Raw genomic sequence first — 20,486 nt, forward strand, 5'->3', positions numbered from 1 at the left:
TGCTCTGGGCCACCTCCAAGGCGAGCTCTGCCCATGGGAGATGCACAGGGCTTGGGAGGCTCAGCCTCCCCCAGTGCCCTGCTGGCAACTGGGCTTGGCTGCCTGAGGCCAGTCACATAGCACTGCTGGGGCCCCAAGGCCACGAGAGCTCGCTGGGATGAAGGAGGTGCAGAGGCATCAGCAGGGAGAGGAACGGGAAAAGTGCCCAAAACTGCCAAGGAATGAGAGCACTGGCGTTTTGGGGACAGGCAGAGATGCAGGGGACATTTCCAGGAGGCTGGAACATCCATGCTGGAGGAGAGGGGAAAGAAACACATTGCAGAGAGCTCGCCCATATTCCCAAAAAACAGAGCTGCAGGCAGGGGATGATGACAGTGAGAGTAAGGCAGAGGGCAGTGGCAGGATGCTGGGCTGGACTGGGATTCACTGCAGGGCCAGGGTGGTGGTGGCAGGCATATCAGCACAGATAATGCATAAGGAGCATCTCCCTCCACAGGGCTTGGCATCCAAAGTCAGAAAAATGCCACAGGAACAGTCACTGAGCTGGCACTGCTAATGCCCTTGCCAGCACCCAGCCCAGCAGTTCCCTTTCCTCTCCCCCTCAGCAGCACTGCCAGCCAGGGCACCCCTCACCACCCCGGAGTGTGAGAGCAGCCCCTGTCACTTCATCCTTCACCTACAGCTTGACAGTGCCTTGCCACATCTCCCATTTGCCCTGGATGTGACAGATTCCCACCCTGGGCTCACTTCAGTCAAACCTCAGACTGTGCTGGCTCCCTGGGTAGCCAGCTCTCACTGCACTGCTACCCCAGCAGCACCCTGCAGAGCCTTCAGGAAGCCAAGAAAGAAGCAGTGTTGGCCTTTTTCCCTGTTTTTCTCCTGTGATGGCAGAGGCAGCACTGCAGAGATCAGTTCTGACCATTTTCTACCACCCCCTCGGGTGCAGCTCCTCCTCTGCAGCACATCTCCCATCACTGCCACCACCAAGATCATTCACCAGCTGCTACTGCTGGCAAAGCCAGCGAGGACAAACGGCTCACGCTGACACTTACGGCCCTGGGAATCTCCTGCTGGGACATGCACTTGCCCTGGAAGGTCATACAACACTTGGGAGCTCTGTCAGCCTCCTTCTCCCCACTGCCTCTGCCCAGGACCACTTCAGGGCCACCCCCAGGCATTTCTGGCTTATGTCACCCCACGGCGCGGCAGTGCCGGAGCCTCTGTGCAGAGCCCAGGCAGTTCCAGGTGCCTGGAAGCTCAGTGCATGCACAGTGCCACGGCTTCAACGTCCCTCTGCACAGGGAGGCCCCAAATTACTGACACCGAGCCCAGGCATGGAGCTCCCAGGTACAGGGACGAGGCTCCCAGAGCTTTTAACCGAGGAAGTGAGAAGGGGGTGAGCGCGAGGTCTTTCCTCGGAACGGGGGTTCATTCACTTCCCCACAGACACATTTACATTTGCTTATTCCGCTAGGACAGGAAAAAAAAATAAGAGTTAATTTCTTTTTTATTGCCTCAGGATTCCAGGTTTAATGTAGCTGTCAGTGTGAGCGCAGCCCAGCTGCAACGCCGACGGACACGGCCCGGCCAGGCAGCGGCGAGAGCCGCGCAAGTGCGCAGCGAGCTGGACCGCGGCCCCGGGGCCGAACGCCGCCCCGGCGAGGCTGGGCAGGGCTCCCGGCAGGGATGGTGCCCGGATGGGCATCACCACAAGGCAAAAGGCACACAGCGAAGCACGGGGAGGGCAGAGGATGCCAGGGCGAGCCTGATGCTCGCCGAATCCCCGCGCGGGGCGCCGCCGTCCTCACCGGGGGCGCGCGCTGCCTGGTGATTAATATCAAGCACAATGACCCCACGTTACAAGCCTGCGGGGGCCTGTGGAGGTGGCCGTTTCCTGTGTAATACCAGCTTGTTTAAACACTAACATCCAAACTGCACAGCTGCAGCACAAGCCCGGAAAGCGCGGCGCAGAAGAAGCCCTGCATTGTGTTCCCAGCCGCTGCCGAGCCGCGCTGCCGTGCAGATGGCAAACGCCCGGGCCGCTGCTCCCGGGGCCGGGCACTGGCACTGCCAGCTCCCGGTGCCCGCCGGATGAGCGGCTCTGCATCCTCCTCCTCCTGCCTTTCCTCTCTCCTGGACCACGGGAAGCTGAAGTAGAAGTGGCTCCTTTGCAAGGAGCAAAAAGGGTTGGCCATGGGGGCTCTTCCCAAAGGCCCTCACCAGCCCTGGTGTGGGCTCAGGCAGAGCAGGATGAGGTGGTCACAGCCCTTCTGCATCAGTGATTTCCCCCACTCTGCTCTGCACATGGTCCCTCTGGCCAGCCAGGCATCCATAAACCATTCCTCTCCCAGGAACCCACCTCTGGAGCTCTTTACCCATAAGAGGTGCAGTCTCATCCCAGCCAGACTCTGCTTTGCCACAGCCCCCTTCTCCACAGAGACTTTTGGCTTCTCCTTTGGTTGACTTTATCTCCAATCTCAGCCAGGTTTACACTACTGAGACACCTCTGAACCCTGGCTTTGATGTCTCGATAGGGAAACTCTGGTGGCCAGAGTTACTGAGGATGAGATCTGCAAAAGGGATTTTCCATTTAGTCTCCAGCAAACTCCAGCAATGTCTTGGCACCTCTGTGCAAGACTCTGTCCATCCCTCCCAGTGGGAGCTGCCATCTCAGTGACACTTCTCCACAAGAGCAATGTGATGAGAGCGATCTGGCACATCTCTCTGGGAAGGTAAGCTCTCGAATGTGCTCACAGCTTTTGGATTCAATTTAATACTTGGTTTAAATTAACCATTTTTAAATGCTTGCAGACAGTCTCCACAAACTGAGAGGCCCTTGGCCCCGTGTGGAAGGAGCACAGATTTGCCAGGGTCAGCCCTGCAGCAGTGTCTGTCTAGCCAGTGGCTTCCCCATCAGTTGTTGTGCTTCATTTAGCAGTGGATTAATTGTGGCAACAGAACAGAGCAAGGAGCAGCTCTGTCCATCGCTTTTCACCTTCCTCCCAGCCATATGTCCCAAAAGGGGATGGAGTCACTTATACAGCAGCCTCCTTGGAGATCCACCTTTTGACCCATCTGCTGCCAGTATCTCTGCCTTAGGGGATCCACCCTGCCCCCTTTCTCCCAGAATCCCTGCTTTTAAACCCCAATCTCTGCAATTCACTCCTGGGGACATTTGGTCTGAAAGATGCTTCTCCAACTGCCTTAAACAACCACCTGCAGAGAACTCAGCACAAGGTTTGCCATGAAACATGAAGACAGAAATTAATTTTAAGATACAGAAGTGACAGCTGCTTGCTGCTAGGAGATCTGGCAACACCTGGTTCAGACACACAGTTCCCGATGCACTGAAGCAGAGATGTCCAAGGTTAAGTTTAGCTCCTATTCTGGAAAGACATGAGGAAAAAGTCATGGAAAGCTCACGGAGCACCTCTTCCAAAATAGGAAGGACACCTTTCACCTCTCAAATTCACACAGAGAGGTAGTTAGGAAGTCCAGCAACTGAAAATCTGTTCCAGGGCATCCCCTGAGCCGTGATGACCATGCAGTGTGGCCAGGAGCTGGAGGAGTGCACCAGACCAAGAAGGGTGGATTTGGGGAAAGATGGAGTTTCTTGCTTGGGTCGAATTCAAGACTGTTGAACCCCCAGGTAGGGAGAGGCTGCCTGCCAGGAACCAGGGTTCATTCCCAAGCTCCCACCAAGAAAAAGAACCCTGAAAACACAGCCTCCTGAGCCTCTCATCCCACTCCATGGAGCCCACTCCTGCATGGCTCACATCCATCTGCCGGCTTTCGGCAGTGCTCACCCCTCACACCTTTCCCTCCGCCTCTGTCCAAGGGGGAAAGCAGCGAGCTGAGGAATTTGGTGTGGGGTTGGTTTTGCTTTTTTTTTTGCCTTTTTTTAATTTTTTTTTTTATTGTAAGGACTCAAATCCAGCAGTGTGATAAATGCATCCGAGCTACAATTAGGAAGATATATAGCATCAGAACGCGAAGGTCTGGGCAGCGTGGTGAAACGCGGGCTCTCCAGAGCCCCAGCTATGTTTCCCATTATGTAACCCTGGTCATGGGCAGACAGCCAGACTCCAAATGAAAAAGAGACTCTGGCTTGGCACCGTTTCTATTTTCCTATCCTCATTCGGGGTCAGCGCAGTGTCATACAGCTGCAGAGAAAGCTCCGGGGATTAAACCTGGGAAAGACTCCAAGACCAGGACCCGGGTTCAAGTACCAGCTGAAAGCAATAAACCAACTGCCACAGCTGGGCTGAGTTTAGACGTTCTCAAAGTCCCCCAGCTCTCTCCCATATGAAGAAGGAGCAATCACAAACATGGCAAGAGAGGCCTTGGGACACAGAGCCCCAGCCCAAAGCTCCGGCCGAGCCCTGCCAAGCTGCCCTGCTGGCCACGAGCCCAGCCCAGCATTCTGGCCCTGGATGAGCTGCACTCTGATGTGAGCTCTGGGCTCTGAGTGGGCTTCCAGGTGGGTATGAGGCCTGTTTTTTCCAGAAGCTTTAGCACGTTCATGGCATCTCTGCAGGGTGCTGCTGTGCTTCAGGGGATTTCTACATCCTTTTTCTGTGCCCATGCCACCACAAGAGGTAAGGAAAGTGGTTTAAGAGTATCCAACCAGGTTCTCTGTTGGCAGTGGTGGGATCTCACAGCACATCCCAGTGGTGTGGGAAGCATGTGTGACATGGCCCTGGCCCCTCACTCAGCTCTGTAACTTGGCATCTGCACTTGCTCCTCATGTGCTCTCTCTGCTCCTGAGCTCACCCTGCCCATAAACCTTGGCTTACTCCACCATGCCTGCTGCTCTGACCCATGTTTTACTTCTAAACTTCTTTGAAGCTGTTCCTATCTAAACCCTTGGACTCGGTGGCTCTACCTGGTTCCTGAAGAGCCCCAGGGCAGCCAGCAGGCTTGTGTCAATAGAGAGCTGAAACACTAACCCAGTGCTCTCCTTTTCTTTTCCTATCCCCAGGGCAAATGTTGCAAATTCCAGGTCATGCCCAAGAGCAGAGCTGGCTCCCTGCAGTTCATCACTATCTGCATCTCCTTGGAAGCTCAACCACTGTTTTCCCAGACTCCTGGACTACCAACACCCATCCATACAAGAGGTCTGGGCTGGAAGAGCAGCGTGTAAGGAAGATTTAAGAGCACCAGAGTGGAGGAGCTGGGAGCCAATGTGGGGGACAGGATGGGCACGGTGGGACAAGAGGGGCTGCTCAGCCACCCTCCATGGAGAGGCCAAGCAAGACAAGAGACACTCATTCCTCCACTGAACACATCAGGATCTTGTGGAGTAGAGCCCCCAGTCTATGCCCACCACTCCCCTGAGAGACACAAGGTGGGCTGCCACCATCACCACCACCTTCTCCCACCCCAATGGGCCAGCAGGAGCCTACACCTGCTCCATCACCCCGGGGGGACACAGCCCTGTGCCCGGCAGGAGGGGAGCAGCTCGTCCTGGAGCGCTGGCTGCGTGAACCCAATCAGAAATTCCATCTCGAGGCTGCCCGTGGCCAAGGGCTCGGCGCTCCCTGCGCAGGCAGCGCGAGGGGAAGGGGGGATTGGTGCAGCCGGGCTCACGTGATGGATCCCAGTTTGAGTTCCTGCCCAAAGATGGGCAGCAGTTCACATGAGCAGGCAGCGGTCCCACACCGAGCAGCCGACAAACAGAAAACAGACTCCATCTCCACAAAATGAGGCCCAGAACTTCCTGTGTGAGATTTCCATTTCCTCAGCCAAATGAAAAAGAACTGGAGTAAGAGGCAATAAACCAGGAGAGCAGGACTGGACCTGACGCACGGAGCGGGGACCCATTAATGGTTAAGCCACTTTGCTGGATTACTCTTAATGCTCCTTCCCATCACCCTGGGTTCTGGCTCCTTTGGATTAACAATAAGACGTGATTTCAGGCTCTGGATCCAGAGTACCGGAGGCAGATGGAAAATCCTGCGGGAAAGCAGCTACGGAGCATGCTCAGACGCCGTTCCGCATACTCCATACTTGGCCCCTTCGCTCAATTTTCTGTCCAAAAATATGCAAATTGCCTAGTCCGCATTATGGACTAATGGGCTGGAATCAGCCAGTTTAGAAAATTAACCCTTTTGTAGGGTAGGGGCAAGTGGTTTCTGAAGCAGACGGGAGGTGACTTTTGGAGCTCCAGGAACAGACAAGCTGCTCCAGGACTAGCCCAGCCCAACCAAGGTTGGCCTGACTCAGTCAAAAAAAAGGCAGCGAAATGCTTATGCTGGAGTTCCCTCTGGTCCACAGGAAGGCCCTGCCTGTCCAGCTGGCAGGGCCAGCAGAACACCTAAAGGAAGGGTATCCCAACAAAACCAGATGTACATCCTAAGCAGAAAGTAAAAATCCACCTCATAAGTCATCTTCTAACACATGGAAACACAGGGCAGCTACCAGGCACCCTCCAGCCCCACTCACACATCACTGTGTCACCAAGGGTGGCAAATTCCCAACGTTCCCTGGGCAGTGGGCCTTGCCTGGGTGCTCAGGTCACGGTGCCACAGCCAGCAGTAAAGCATGAGCAAGGGGGAAGGGTGGCATGAGGGAAGGAGCAGAAACCAGAGGGTGCACGTACTGTTTGGGGAGCTCAAGAGACGTTGGAGGAGGATTCCAGGTGTCCGGGTGGCCAAGCATCCAGTCCGACCAGACCTTCACACTGGGGAGCAGCTCCTTCAGGTCCTGGGGCAAGGCAGAGACCTTGATGTCGTCCTCCTCATCCTCCTGCTCCATCTCTTGTGGCTGAACTGCAAATAGAAGACGTGAGAGCTGAGGCAGCTCACCACAGCCAGGCTCAGGCAGGGACTGGGAAAGTATGACACAGATCCCAACATCCCAGCCTGGGACGCACAAGGGAACAGCCACAACCCACAGCAAGCACAAAGACAGATCTGTTCTCCCTGGAGGGCAAGCTAGGGGGTTTGTGATCCCTTTTATTGAGGGCACCAGGGTGCCACTGCACCAATCACAGAGATAGGAATCCCAGGTCCCAGTTTTGGGAAGTTTCCCAGTTGCTGGCAGAAAGCATGGCCTCAGTCTATCCCTTTCTTCCAAACATTTCTGTCTGCACACACCAGGTGCTTTCCTGCAGCTGATCTAGCTGGGCAGAGCTTGGGATGCTTGGGGATAATCCTAAGGCCCCAAGAGAGGGGAAGGGATGTAAAAACCAGCAGGCAATGAGGGCCTGACCCCCAGCAGGCTGCCTCATGGGCTCCTGCATGGATCCTGCTGCTAAGCCCTTACCTGGCACACATTCCCTCAGCAGGCTGGTGCACCTCCTGACCAGGAGTGCAAACATGGAGAGCCCCAGGGCCGTGGCCTGTTCCTGGATGACAGAGCGGCAATCCTCCGAGATGCACTCTAGGAGACAGAGAGGTTTTGGGTCAGATGTTCCACCTGGTTTCACCTTCACAACCTCCCTTTCTGTATCCCATGAGGGGCAGGGGTGAGCAACTCCCTAATTTACACCTGTCCCAGACATCATTGTTCCATGTAGGGAGGAAAAAGGTGGTGAGTAGCTGCTCTGGAGTGGGAAGAGGCTGCAGCCACCATGCCCAACCCCATGGCATGTGCTGAGCCAGCCAGGGCCATGCTGGTACTCTGGGCTCCCAGCACAGAAGCTGCTGCTGGGGCTGATGCCTTCCCCTGAGGAGGAGGGTATATTTAAGTGTTAAAAGGGTAATTAGCTGCATGTTTGATCTCTGTCCCTGCTGGAGTTTTAACCTCAGCAGCTGAGGAGGGGGCTCCTCCCATTAGTTTCACAGTCACACAACAGCTTGTCAAGAGAGCTTAATTGGAACTGTTACTCAAGGAGATGCCACACAACCACAGCTCTTCCAAACAGAGCCGGCTCAGAGTGAGAGCAAATCCCCCCGGCACATCTACACCCAGCCAGAAACCACTTCTGAGGCTGCTGAGAGCAGCGGGGAGCTGGCTCGAGGGAACTGCCTGGAGCCAGGCCTGGGTTAGGCTGGGGAGGCCAGCAGTGCCATGGGACATGCCAGCCTGCCCCAGAGCTCTCAGAAGGGGTTTAAGCCTTAAGGGAAGCCTCTGCCCTCCCAACTCCCTCTACTCCCCATTCACATCTTCCCAGGATGTGGGGGAGTGGCTGGCTGGGGAGAACCCACACATTTACTGGCTTTCTACCCATCAGTGCTGTTTGCTCTGTGCAGGATGCTCCTTGCTGGCTTACTGCAGCAACAGAGCTTCCACCTGAAAACAGCTGCCCCAAACCAGGCAGAGGATTTTTACAAACTCACAGCTGCTGACTCTGAATGGGTGAGTGAAGCCCCAGGGCTGAGATAGGAAGAGAGAGCCCCCAGAGCCCACCCCAGCCTCCAGGCAGCTCTGCTGGGGACATCAGCACCAGCCACACATCAGCACGGAGGTGTTGGGAGCTGAACTGCCCAGATGTGGCAGAGCAGGGATCTTGAGCAAACAGCAAGAGGATTAGAGCAAGACACTGAGACCACGTTTAAGCCGGGGCTAGCAAAACACCTGAGGTGCACAGAATAAACAGTGGGGTTTTAAGGACAGATCACTTCAGAGGAGTGGGGTGGGAGGTTAAAAACATCCAAAAAAAAGACAAGAACACACGAAGAAAATACAGGAAAAATAAGGAGGAACATCTGAAGGCTGGATTAACAGTTCTTACAGCTGCCAATGAGTTCAGCACCCAGCGTGGAGGGTAACCCAGGGTGGCACCAAAGGCACCTGGTAGCTGAAAGAGGGTGCTTTGCTCACAGAGGCAGTGCTGAGCTGGTGCTGCAGAGCAATGGTAGGAAGTGCCGTACTGCAGGGGCTGTCAGCTTTTGGAGGAAACATAAAACTAAAGATGTGACCACTCTGGGACAGTAAATCTCTTTCATGAAGCCTTTCCCACAATTAAGAGTGTTAGTCCCAGTGCTCTGGCCACAGTCCAGTCCAAGAAATTGCAGTAGTGTTCCCCGTGCTCCCTCCCCCTGCACTCGGTGAGATGCTGTACTGTCTTCCCTTCTTGTCTTAAATGGACACACAACAAGACCACAGTGGTCCAGCTGCCACACCTGAGTCTGGCAAGTCCTCTAGGTGGTGAAAATCTCTGGGTATTTCAGCACAGACCCCCACACTTTGAGTGGGCAGCCCCCAGGACTCCAGGCTGGGAGCACTGCGCTCCAGCCAGACTCACAGTGACCCCCCAAACTGAGCTGGTGTAAAAGCTACATCCTGACCCCCTCCACAACAGGCAGAGTTTAAAGGTGTTTGTGATGGTGAAGGTGATGAGCACCCCATATTTCAGGGTGTGTTTCAGAGACTGGCTCCAAAAGCTGGACCTCTGTGGTGGCTGTGGCCAGGCTTGGTCCCAGCCCTTCCCACTGCCACCAGCAGCTCTTGATGCAGGCTGCAAGTTCCCCACACACAATTTAATAGCCAAAATACAGTAAAAAGTTTCCTGCACTTGAGCTGTGGCAGGTACAGCTGTCCATTAAACATCTTGTGCTGCTGCAAACACAAACTGTGTGCCCACCAGCTCATAAAGCCACAGTGCCTCCATGTACCCCAACAATGCTCAGCCCTGGTACAGCCTGCAAAGCTGCCCACTGTGCAGGTAAGAGCATTAGGACACCCACACTTAAAGGGCTGCTGTCACACAGTTCCAGCTCAGCTACCATGGGTGTTGTCAGCTCATCATTAAACTCATAAAATGCACAAAACTCCCCCGGTCCTGAAAGTTCATTCTCTGGATGAGCTCATCAGCCTCATTCCCAGGAGGCTCCTCCAGCACAGAAAGACAAACATCCAGGTGGGTGCTTGTTCAAGACCCCTGAACATGCACCAGCAAAGGCTCTTAAGAGCTTAATTGTAGGACAAAAGAGGAAAGCACCATAAATCAGGAGAAACTTTCTTTCTGTGCCTTTTCACCACTTTCCTCAGGAGGCTGGGAGCTTTGGCTTGCCCCGAGCTGGGAGCCAGTGGCCAGGGCTAACAGAGGATGATGTGGGGACAAACCCCAGGCTACCCCTGCCACAGGAGACAGACAAGGTGAGGGTACAACCAAAGGGCAAAGCATTTGGGATGTTTAAAGAGAAACTTGTAAAATGTTTTGAGTGATGGGCAATAAGAAAACCAACTCTCTGGACCCGCTCAGTGTCTGAGCCTACCCTGGCACTAAGAGGAAAACATTTTGTAGAAAATATGCTGAAGTGAAGGCTGGAGCAACAAATCTGTTCTGGTGCCCACAGGGCATCATTACTTCTGAGCTGAGCTGGTAATTATGTCTGTACTGCTGGTAATGCAAAGTAAGACACAAACTTATTGGAAAATAGATGTTTTTGGAGGATGGAGTGACACTTAGGTCATTTCTGTCCCTGCAGTTGCACCAGTAAAAATGGAGATACCAGCTGCCCCAGACCAACAAGAGCAGGCAGAGAGATCCTGACTGCCTAAGGCAGGGCAAACTGTAATTCCCAGATCAGTTTCCAGATCCACAGTGGGTGCAGGTGAAGCAGAATGAGTGTCAGATCCACAGGCAACCCTGCATCCTACCCCCGCAGGCTGTCACCAAAAGCTTGGTGAGAGAGACTTCAAGTGGCATCAGTGGCACCCCAACAGCAAAAGCTGCCACAAATCCACTCCACTTCCTCTCTGAAACCCCAAATGGGGCTGTAATCAGATAACCCTCCCAATTCACACCCAGCCAGGCTGCTCAGCTGGGGCACACCGTGGAGGTGTCAGGCAACTGTGGAAAGAAATCACACACAAAGGAAGGGGCCACGAGGTCACAAGCTCTGAGGTAGCTGGAGCTGTGGCTCCTCTGTGCCACCAGCAGCCACAGCAGTGACACTCCACAGGAAATCATCCAACACCACCAACCACAACATGCTCCCCCTCCACCTTTCTCCCCCTGTAAGCCAGCAAACGTCCCTGTTAATGCCAGCTCCTGTCACGTCACCTCTCAGCTCTGGCCTGCACAGCCACCCTGAGAACACCAGCGCTCAGCAGGCTCACAAATGTCACCTCTCAGCTGTGCCACTCCTTCAGAGGTGCTGCGTGGGTGCAGAGGCGGGTGGGCAAAGCTGGCACCGCTGCCTCGGTAGCTGCTTGTTAAACCACAACCTGAGGTCAGGGCTCCTGCACTCGCAGCCAAGACTGACTCAGGGTAAATGCACACCCTCGTCTGTGCTGCTGTACCAACACACAGCCCCTGGAGACACGCTGCAGCCATGGCAGGGAGCTGAGCTGGCTTAAAAAGCCTCCTCTGGGGAGCTTCCTCAGGCTGGAGCTGTTTCTTGACCACTTGTAGCCCCACAGCAACAGCAGCAAATATCCGGTGCATGGAATGCTGCATGGGGCTAGGAAGGAGCAGGCAGAGCATTTTAAACCAGTCACTTTGAAATGACTGATTTGTACTTCCCCACATTTCATAGGCTGAATTTGCCTCAAATATCTGTTTTTCTGCACCAGAAAAATACATGAGAGCCCTGCAGGCCCCTGTGAACATCAGGCTCTGGGGGCCAGACTGGCAGCAGGACACAAGCTGCAACAGTTCTGAGCACCTTGCCTGACACTTGCCACTTGTCAGCCCCTTTTTCTAGCTGGCTCAGACTTTGCTAAGTTTTCATGCTAGGTGCCTGTCTCAGCTTGAACTCTCCTGGAAATCTTCAGCCAAAACAGCTCAGTCACTTGTGAGAATGAGGCTGGGAAACAACATAGTGGCTTACCCCTGTTTGTAAAAAAACACGACCTTTTCCTTCAGCTAATCTAGCAACTGTAAATCCTGGAACAAGGATCTGAGATTTTGCTGCAGAATAACCTTTTTAACAGAGAGTTTTCCTGTCCTACTAGAAATCTGTCCACACTTAGCCAAGCTATAAACATCTGAAAGACAGCAGTTTTTCCATACTCAATAGGAATTTGTTTCAACAGTTAAAACCTGCTAAGATTTCACCTCCCTGAGCAAGCTCCATCTTCCCACCTCCCTTCACCTGTGTTACAGGCAGCAGAGCAACTGCCCTGCTCCCATCCAGCAGGTGGGGACTTCTGTAAAAATGTCCTTGTATGAGTGATTGCTGCTTGCTGTGAGCTGGAAATTGGACCCAGACTCCTCCAACTGGTGCCCAGGAGATCTGCTCTGAAGCAGAGCCCAAGGGTGAGAGAGAGATGGGATGGAAAAAATGGGAGCTGATGAGCATCAGACTGCAAGAACAGAGCAAAAAGCTGGGAACCAGCGATGGGTGGTTTTTCTGAAGATCAAGAAGAGGAGTCCTCCTGTTCCTTTGCACGTAGGAAAGAGGGTTTTTCCCCAGCTGAGGTCTGGGCTGCACAGAGAGCGCTGTTTTCCTACCAGGAGGCAGTTTCCTGCAGGCATTGCAGGGAGCTGGGTGGATCAGCAGCTGCAGCGCCCTCTGCAAGCTCCTACCTGGATTCTCCCAGGGTCTGTGGGCTCTGCTCCCAGCCAGCCTGCAGCAGAGCCCAACCCAGGACTCCTGCAGCCATAAATCTACCTGTTCCACGGGGGAGAGGGTGAGAGGCAGAGAGAAAAGGGGACTTTTGTAGCGGGGAGAAATTTGTGTTTCTCTGAGAACGTTATATTCATGGAAAACATAAACCAACTGTCGTCAAAGTCGTCTGAGCTCAGGAAATGGAGCGGCCGGGAGAAGGCTGCCATGTGGCCGGATGTTATGTATTTCTAATTAGTGCTATACATCTTTCAGCAGCGAGTGTCCTTTTGCTGGGAAACACAACGCGCTGCCCTTGTTATTGTAACTGTCAGAGAGTGCTTAAACAGATAATCTCCAGGAAAAGTGATAAACACATCCCCTCTCCCACTAGGGTGTGCAAAACAGCAGTGCCAAACCTTTATTAGGGCAACACAACCAACCACAGGAAATGGGAATGGGAAAAGAGCAAGGGGCAGCCGCCCACGAGGAGAGGGATTTGCTGGAGGAAGCTTCTCGTGGCTGCTCGAGTGCCATGTGCTGAAGGAAATCCTGCGAGGGACAATCGGGGCACAGCCAGCACAGGACACGTGGGCTGCTCACAGGGATGGGGCAGGGGCTGGGAGTGAGGGCCCCCAGCTGTTCTGCTCTGAATGAACCCCCAGTTTGGGTGGAAAGGAGCCACAGCAACCCCCAAGCTTACAAGCAAGCAGTGGGCATGTTCCTCCATCTACCCATCCCAGCTAAGAAAACAAAAGGAATGCTGAGCCTTCCACAGTTCAAACAATTCCAGCCAACAAATCTCAAAGGAGAGCAGAATCCTTTGATTGAAGTAACCAGACTGCCTCAGCCAAGGGTCAGGAGGGCTCCTGTGGGGGAGTCTCCATGTTGGCCTCTGTCCTCACCTGAGCCGTGGCTCCAGGCCGGGAAGCCCAGAGCAGTGCTGGCAGAGCAGCAAAGATGTGCTTTGCTCCCAGGGAACAACAGCTGAAGCCACCTTTCCTGGTGACAGGGTGAAGGACTGTATGGGGAGGCACTGAAAAGAACGAACAGTTCCATGGACACAGTCCCAGGGATGACATAACGGGCTGGCCAGGGGACACAGGAGCTGCAGGAGCTCGGTGAGCACAGGGCTGGGGGCGAAGGCACCCGGCTGATGTGTCAGCACATGGACTCTGGAGGCACAGACAACTGATTCACCAGCTGGCTGCTGCCCTGAGGGGAAGAGACCAGGCTTGGGGCTCACCTCAGAGTGACACCACCTGAAGGCAATTCCTCTGCTCCCTCAGGGCTCAGACACAGCTTTCCCCGTGAGTCACTGGCAGCCCCCTGGGGTGGGGCTGTCTGCAGGAAATGGGTGAGGAGAGCCCTGCTGTCGGCCCAGGCTGGTGGAGACCACACACAAGCACGGGAAGAGAAAGCAGCAGAAGTGAGGGGGATGCTCACAGCTGTGGGGCATTTCCCCCACAGCCCCTGGCAGGAGAGCTGTGAGTCAGAGTCACACACGCACTCATCTGCCCCCGAGAGAGCCTGGGAACCTGGAGACACTGCTCAGCCCTGGCTGATACCCTGGGAATGATGGGCAGCTTTCCTGGAAGGACACTCCCAGACTCTGAGCAAACAGGATGGCAGCCCCAGCCCTCCCAGCACTGCGGCTGAGTTGAACATCACCACCAGCAGCACACAGGGCTGGATCCCTCCCAAAGCAACCTCTGGATTTTAGCAATAACCTGGATGCCCCCAAACCACCTCCCTGACCCCGTGGAGAGGCAGGAAGGCCCTGGGAGGGTCTTGGTTGCAGCAGCAGCACCGGGGAACTCGCTGCACGTGTTCCCAGAGCAGCTGGGGCTGCCCAGGAGCCTGCAGCTCCCTCTGCAACCCTGACTTGTCCGAGGGAAGGAAGGAGGGAGGCCTAGGAGGTGAGGAATGCCGGGGGCCTGGGGAGGATGGAGCAGCTCTCCCTGTGGAAGCCATTAGATATTCAACACTTCATTTGTTTCCAGCCGTCCTGGACTGCAGCGCTGGGCTCTAGGACGGGAGGCTCTTCTCTGACGTAACCAGGAAGCAGCTGCAAAATTAAGGAATCCCTCATGACATCATAAAAAGGGTCGATGGTTTACAGGGGAAGGTATAAAAATTAATGACATATTCCCACCAGAAGCAGAGAGCCTGCCCAGGAGCCACAGGAGAAGCCATGCTCTGCCCGGCACGAAGGGGCTGCCTGCCCCAGACAGCTCCGTGCTGCCAGCTCCCTTTGGCTGATCCAGGAGCTTGTCTCTGGCTCTGATTGTCCCTAAGCCCAGGCAGGGCTGGATCCTTGCACCTGGGGTGCGATAACCAACTCAGTATATCCTTCCTGATCCTGATGAACAAAGCTTTAGGGAATGACTTTAGGGACAGCTTTCTTGTGTACTCGGGGCTGGCCAGGAGTCAACGAAAAAAAACATCATTGTGAAGTGACTATGAATAATATTAACTTAATAAGAAGTTATTAATTTCCACAGGGAAAGCAGACACGTGCACAGTGCCCCCAACACCCCAATTTCTGAAGCTCTGGGAGACCAACAGGACCTGCAAGAGGAGGCAATGGCAATGGCACACTGTCCCTCCCCACACACAACCCAGGCTAGGTCAGAAAGAATGACATTAGCCTTGAGGACAAGCACAAAGCCATTTCCACTTGAAAAGGGAAAAGGATAGTGGTTTAAAATTAACTACAGCCTTTTCCAGGAAATATCAGTGGAAAGAAGCAGCCATTTTTAGAAATGTTATTCTCAGAAATTTCCTGAAAAGACCCATCAGTCAAAACACAGATTGAAGCCATTTCCACTTGCACTAAGCAGCACTTTGGAGCTCTCCCTACACGCTTGGGGTGCTTGACCTAGCCAGCAAGGCCAGGATCCTGCTCTGCCCCCCTGACCCCAGCGAGGTTGTGGGAGTCAGTTTGGGATGTGGAACAGCCCATACAGAGTCAGAAACACTCCCCCTGCATGGGGAGGCACATCCATCCCAGTTGTCACTAGTCACATTTGCACTGAGACACGCCAGTCCCTGACCATCACACCTGGAGCAAAAGCACCTCCAGGCTCATCCAGGCTGGCAAACCAGGAGAATTGCCAGAGAAACTCTCATTTCTCAGCACTGCCCTCGCTGGAGCCGCTCTGAGCGTGGGAGCTGACGCTGGCACTTGTGACACAGGCACAGCAAAGTGCCAGCAGTGTCACAGCAGATCCCCAGAGCCACAGGTTCTGCTGCCAACACCTGACAGCAACGTGAATTTGACCCGTCTGGCAGCTAAAAGGCTGGCAAATGTAAATGTATGTATCTCCTGGCTGGCTCATAAGGAAGCGTGTCCCTTCAAGCTGGCATGCCAGCTCATCAGCATATCTATAGCTCCAGACCAGCCTGGCACCAGCTGTCTCTGCCTGTGGAGGGAATATTTGCCATAAAATGCACAAGCAGGATGCGTTCAGATGAAACAGGGAATGCTGCATGAAAGAAGAAAAATCATGGATGATAGAAATGGAAAATGGTTTTAAGGGGCACTGCAATGATGCAAAATGAAAAACAAAAACCCCTGATGGCCTATCCTCAGTCTGCACAGATCTGTCAGCTCTTTTTGAAGATACCAGAGCTATGATCCTCACCAAAAGAGCCAGTGAGGAGCTGGGAGCCTGGCTGGGTTACACAGCAGCATGGCAAGAGCTACCAGCATCCCCCCAGGAGCTGTGTGTGCCCAGCCATAACTGTGTCAGATGTTATTTACAACAGGGAGGAGGTGTGAACAGGGCTTCCCAAGAGATTTCCTCCAGCCCAGAGGGAAGTTCACAAATAAGGACAAATAACAGCAGCAAATAACAGGCAACATTTTGCACCCCTCAAGCTCTTGCTGGGGATGGGCATGTCCTTGACAGCAAAATGTGAGCAGACAGCCTGGAACTGGCTTCCTTGGGTGTGAACCTGGGTGAGCACTCTGAGCCTGCAGTTAAAGCTCATGACAGCAAGTGCCTACAGACAGGAGCACTCAGAGAAAAGAGCCTTTGATGGGGCAGGAACACCAAAAGTGTGGAGCTTCCTTTTCAGCACATTCCCTCCTTTGCTGCTCATCTTCTTAGGGCTTCCTGAGGGCCCAGTGTTTGCAAAGCAAATGCCAAAACATGAAGTGAAATCTCTGCCCTCCTCCCAGCTCTTGGGAAGCAGGAAATCCCAGGGTCTTCATCAAACGCTTGCAAGCCTGAACTGCCTCCTCACCTCCCACTCCAGCCCTGCTTGGTCCCTCCAGCCTCCCTGGATGATGGCAGTGGCACCCCCAGCCCCAGGACACCCCACCAAGAGGGGCACAGCCCAGCCACTCTGCCTGCAGTGATGCTTACTTAACAATTTCCATTATAAGACCTTGGTTTCAGTTCCTAAGAACTTTGCCAAACTTTAACCATTTAGGCTGCAATCCTTCATGCCAAAAGCTTTCTTCAAGCTAAATTTATTGGGAAAATTTCAACTACAAAGGTTCAGCCATTTGCCAGAATGAGGTTAGAGAAAATATATTGTTCTTCTCAAGTTAAAAATTCTTTGACCATTTCAGCAAAATCCCTAGCACCTTCACACTTGGAGCAGGAACCAGAAGTTTGGCAGGGGCCAGCAGAGGGGTCTGGGTGTGCCTTCTGCCATCTCCATCCTGCTTTGCCAAGGTGGGGGCCTATGGAAATCTGGGTGCTCACTATCAGACAGTTTTCTCATGCCACTCCAACCAAAGCAGCAGCTGGCTCACCTGCTTGCACAGAAGAATAACACAAGGAAGGTGAGGTGCTGGAGAGGGAAAAACAGGTGGAAAAGGGGGCTGAAGCAGCACAAGTGAGGCACAGCATAGCAGCCCCTTCTGCAGCCCCCTCACTGCTCTGCTGGCACCATCAGTGGCTGCTCTCCCCAGAGGATCCCCAGCCCCACACATGCAGCATTTCTGCCGTGGCAGAGCCTTGTGTGGTGCATCCAGATTCACGTGCCAGCCAAGGATCCCAGATGAGGTCAGCCTGGTTCCAAGGGGGAGCTCGCTTTTCTGAAAACTATGGAAACTGCACATGCAGAGAAATCTCAGAACACCAGACTTGGAGGCATCTATGCAGCTTCAAGTCAACTCCATCGCACTTACTCACCATAAAGCCGTCCTAACGACACGTCACTTTTTCTCCCCTCAAGGTACCATTTTCAGTCAACACAGAAAATTAACAGGCAGCAGAGACCCTCCTGCAGAGTGTTCTTATGTGCTGAAATGTGCACGTGTTCAATGAGCCTCAGGGCTGCAGGACAAGGTCATGGTTTGGAGGATTAAGATGAAGAACTTGATTCCATTCCTCACCTTGGTCCTGAACTTTCAGGGAGATCCAGAAGTCCCCTAAACTCCTCCCAATGCATGTGCTCAACTATTTTTGTGTTCCTCACTTGTTGTCTGGCTGGTGACACAGAGGGGATGGAATTTGCAGATACTGGGCAACTCTGGTTTGATCAAAGGCAGCTTCTGAAGGATTATGTTCTTAGGAGAGCTCCATCTCTTGCATCTCAAGGTAGGCAGACAAGGGACTAGAAAATCTGGTATTTTCCTTTAGCTCAGTCTCCCATCAGTACTTGTTAGAAGTACCATGAAAAAAGGCACCCAAACCCAAGATTTGAGCACACACCAGTGAGTTTACACCATCCAATTATTTGGACTTGAATCTTGTAGCTTTTCCTACACTCCATGTGGCACCGAGCACAACGATAACACTTAATTAGTGGCTTCTCTGGAAAACTCCCATGAGAACGGAAAGAAATTTTACAAGCAAAAGTACAACAGGAAAATTGAGCCTGGGATCTCTTTGTCATCATCTTGTCTATCACAAGAGGCTTTGTGTGCCTTACACCATACCTGAAGTGCCACTGGGCACAGCCTTTGAGGCTCGCTCTGTTTGGAAAGAACCCCTCAAAATGCTCCTCATGAAAATACAGCCAGATTCACCCACCAGACCTCTGGTGGTGAATGGGGACTGTGGTCTTCTGTGGAAATTTGGAAAAAATTCAGCTGCGAGCGGTGCCACGCAAAGGGAGGTTCTCAGGTGTCGAGCGAGCGATTCCCCGCGGGAAGGGCCGTGACCACAGGCACAAACCCACAGCATGCAGAGAAACCACTCCAGGAAGTTCAACATCCGAGCCCCCCTGCTAGAAAATATGATCTCAGTGCTCCAACAACTCACGTGGAGCTGGAGCCTCGGGTCCCAACGCACGTGTGAGCTCACACAGGCGATGGAGCCGCCGCCACGGCACTCGGCAGCTAAAGAGCCTGAACCCTCCACCTTCATTAACAAGCATAAGACATCACGCTTTTATGCCAAATTCCTCTTTTCCCCTGTGATTTGAGATAGGATTGGCACAACCGTGATACTCCCTGCAGCTACCGTTGGCTGTACAGAGGGAAAGGCTATGCTGGGGGTTGGTGGGCTCGCCATGGGGTGCCCCAGCACCCCTTTTGTTTGCTGCTGTGTCTCCTGGCAGGAGGACATGAGGGAGCTGCAGGCTCCAGCGCCGTTTCCTGCAGAGATTTGAAAACCTGTTGCAGTTCCAAAGCAAGCTTCGATTTCACTGTGACCAGCAGCTCGGAGACTCATAGTTACTATACAGCCGAATAAAATATTTTTTCATAAATTTAACGCCAGCATGTCTGTGTTTGGAAACTTTGAAAATCCATGTTGTATGGTTTACTGCACTGGAAAAGGTGCCAACAGAGTTTCAAAGGAAGGGAAGTGTATAACTGTTTCCTTTCAAATGTATTTTCCAATGGGATCCATTGAGGGAAAAGGCTGGAACTAACTAAAACATTATTAAAAACTGTTATGAAAAGAGACAGAGAGATGGAAAAAGATAGACAAAAACTCCAATACACAGCCGAAAGGGAGGGAGGGAGACAGGCGGCAAGAAAGGGGATATGGGCAGAAAGACACTTTGGGTGGGGAAAATGGGGCGAGACGGGGAGTTTTAACTGGCAGTCACCCTTCGTGGTTTCATATTGTTGCAGATCAATTGATCAGGATTTCAAGTGCTGCTGGCCCGGTGGCACAAGGCGAACCACAGAGTTGGCTGCAAGCGCAGCCCTTGCGAACTGCTGACCTTCACTTTTCAAACCAAAAATATTCCTTGGGAAACGGTTACACCAGGTCCCAGCCCCGAGGCTGCCAAGCGAAAAACAAGCACTACGGACCTGAAGGAACGCCCCGAGTAACTTACACCAAAGCAACAAGCAGGGCTAGTAGCCTGAAGTAACTCCCTGGTGTGATTCAACCGGCAGTAACCGCGCGTGACATGTGTGCAGAGGGGCTTGGCTCTCGCGTCCTCCCGGAGCAGGGAGTTCTCCAATCACCCTCCGTCGGGATGAGCGTCGGCCCTCAAGCCGCTCCCGCTCCCTTGGCCACGCTCAAGCTGCTCCAACCAAGCCTATAAATACCAAAGCCATCGGGTCCATATAGTGCAGTCACAGCCTGATTCCAAGCCACCGCTCCAGCTCCAGGCACAGCCCCGGGTTTGCTGCCCTGAGAGAGAAGGGGGAGCCAAAAGGGGCTGAGAACACACGTTTCGTCAAAGACTTCAGTGCCCTGGCCATCAGGAGGCTGCCAGGGTCGGGGCTGGATCTCTGTTGCTCTGCCAGGCTTCAAAGAGCCAGGCCGGGGGTGGGCAGAGCTCGGGAGCGCCTGCAGAGCTCCAGGCCTGTGGTTCCACGGGGTGTAGTAACCCTGGGCTGTAGCACACATGTCGAGGGATGAGGGGAAAAAAATAAACAGACAGACAAAAGAATGAGGATGCTCTGCCAATTCCAATTGTGCAGCTTTTATTTTAAATGCTTATCAAGCTGAGAAAGAGCAGAGTTCTTGGAAAACAAGGTTTCCTTTCTTCCCATGCCAGTGTCAAACACCCTCAAGGACGGGTACAGCACAGGCACTCGCTGCCGGCCGCCCTCTCCGCAGCCGCCGTCCTGTCCCGTCCCACCCGCCTCAGGAAGGGTTTCCAGCTCACAACCCTGGTGTT

The 20,486-nt window shown here is 53.5% G+C and overlaps 1 protein-coding gene across 3 annotated transcripts in view; it reads right to left on the minus strand.

The window, feature by feature from the left end:
- The window catches only part of SMG6 (SMG6 nonsense mediated mRNA decay factor), a 105,079-nt gene that overhangs the window by 47,131 nt on the left and 37,462 nt on the right, over positions 1–20,486 (minus strand). For all 3 annotated transcript variants that reach the window (XM_021551031.2, XM_021551030.2, XM_077787512.1), the window contains exons 11-12: positions 7,267–7,383; positions 6,602–6,770 (exon numbers count right to left, since the gene is read on the minus strand). In XM_021551031.2, coding sequence (XP_021406706.2) covers positions 6,602–6,770; positions 7,267–7,383 — 286 coding nt within the window. The remainder of the gene's footprint in view (positions 1–6,601; positions 6,771–7,266; positions 7,384–20,486) is intronic.

Source organism: Lonchura striata, chromosome 20 (genome assembly GCF_046129695.1).
Source record: "Lonchura striata isolate bLonStr1 chromosome 20, bLonStr1.mat, whole genome shotgun sequence".
In the NCBI taxonomy this organism is placed as follows: Eukaryota; Metazoa; Chordata; class Aves; order Passeriformes; family Estrildidae; genus Lonchura; species Lonchura striata.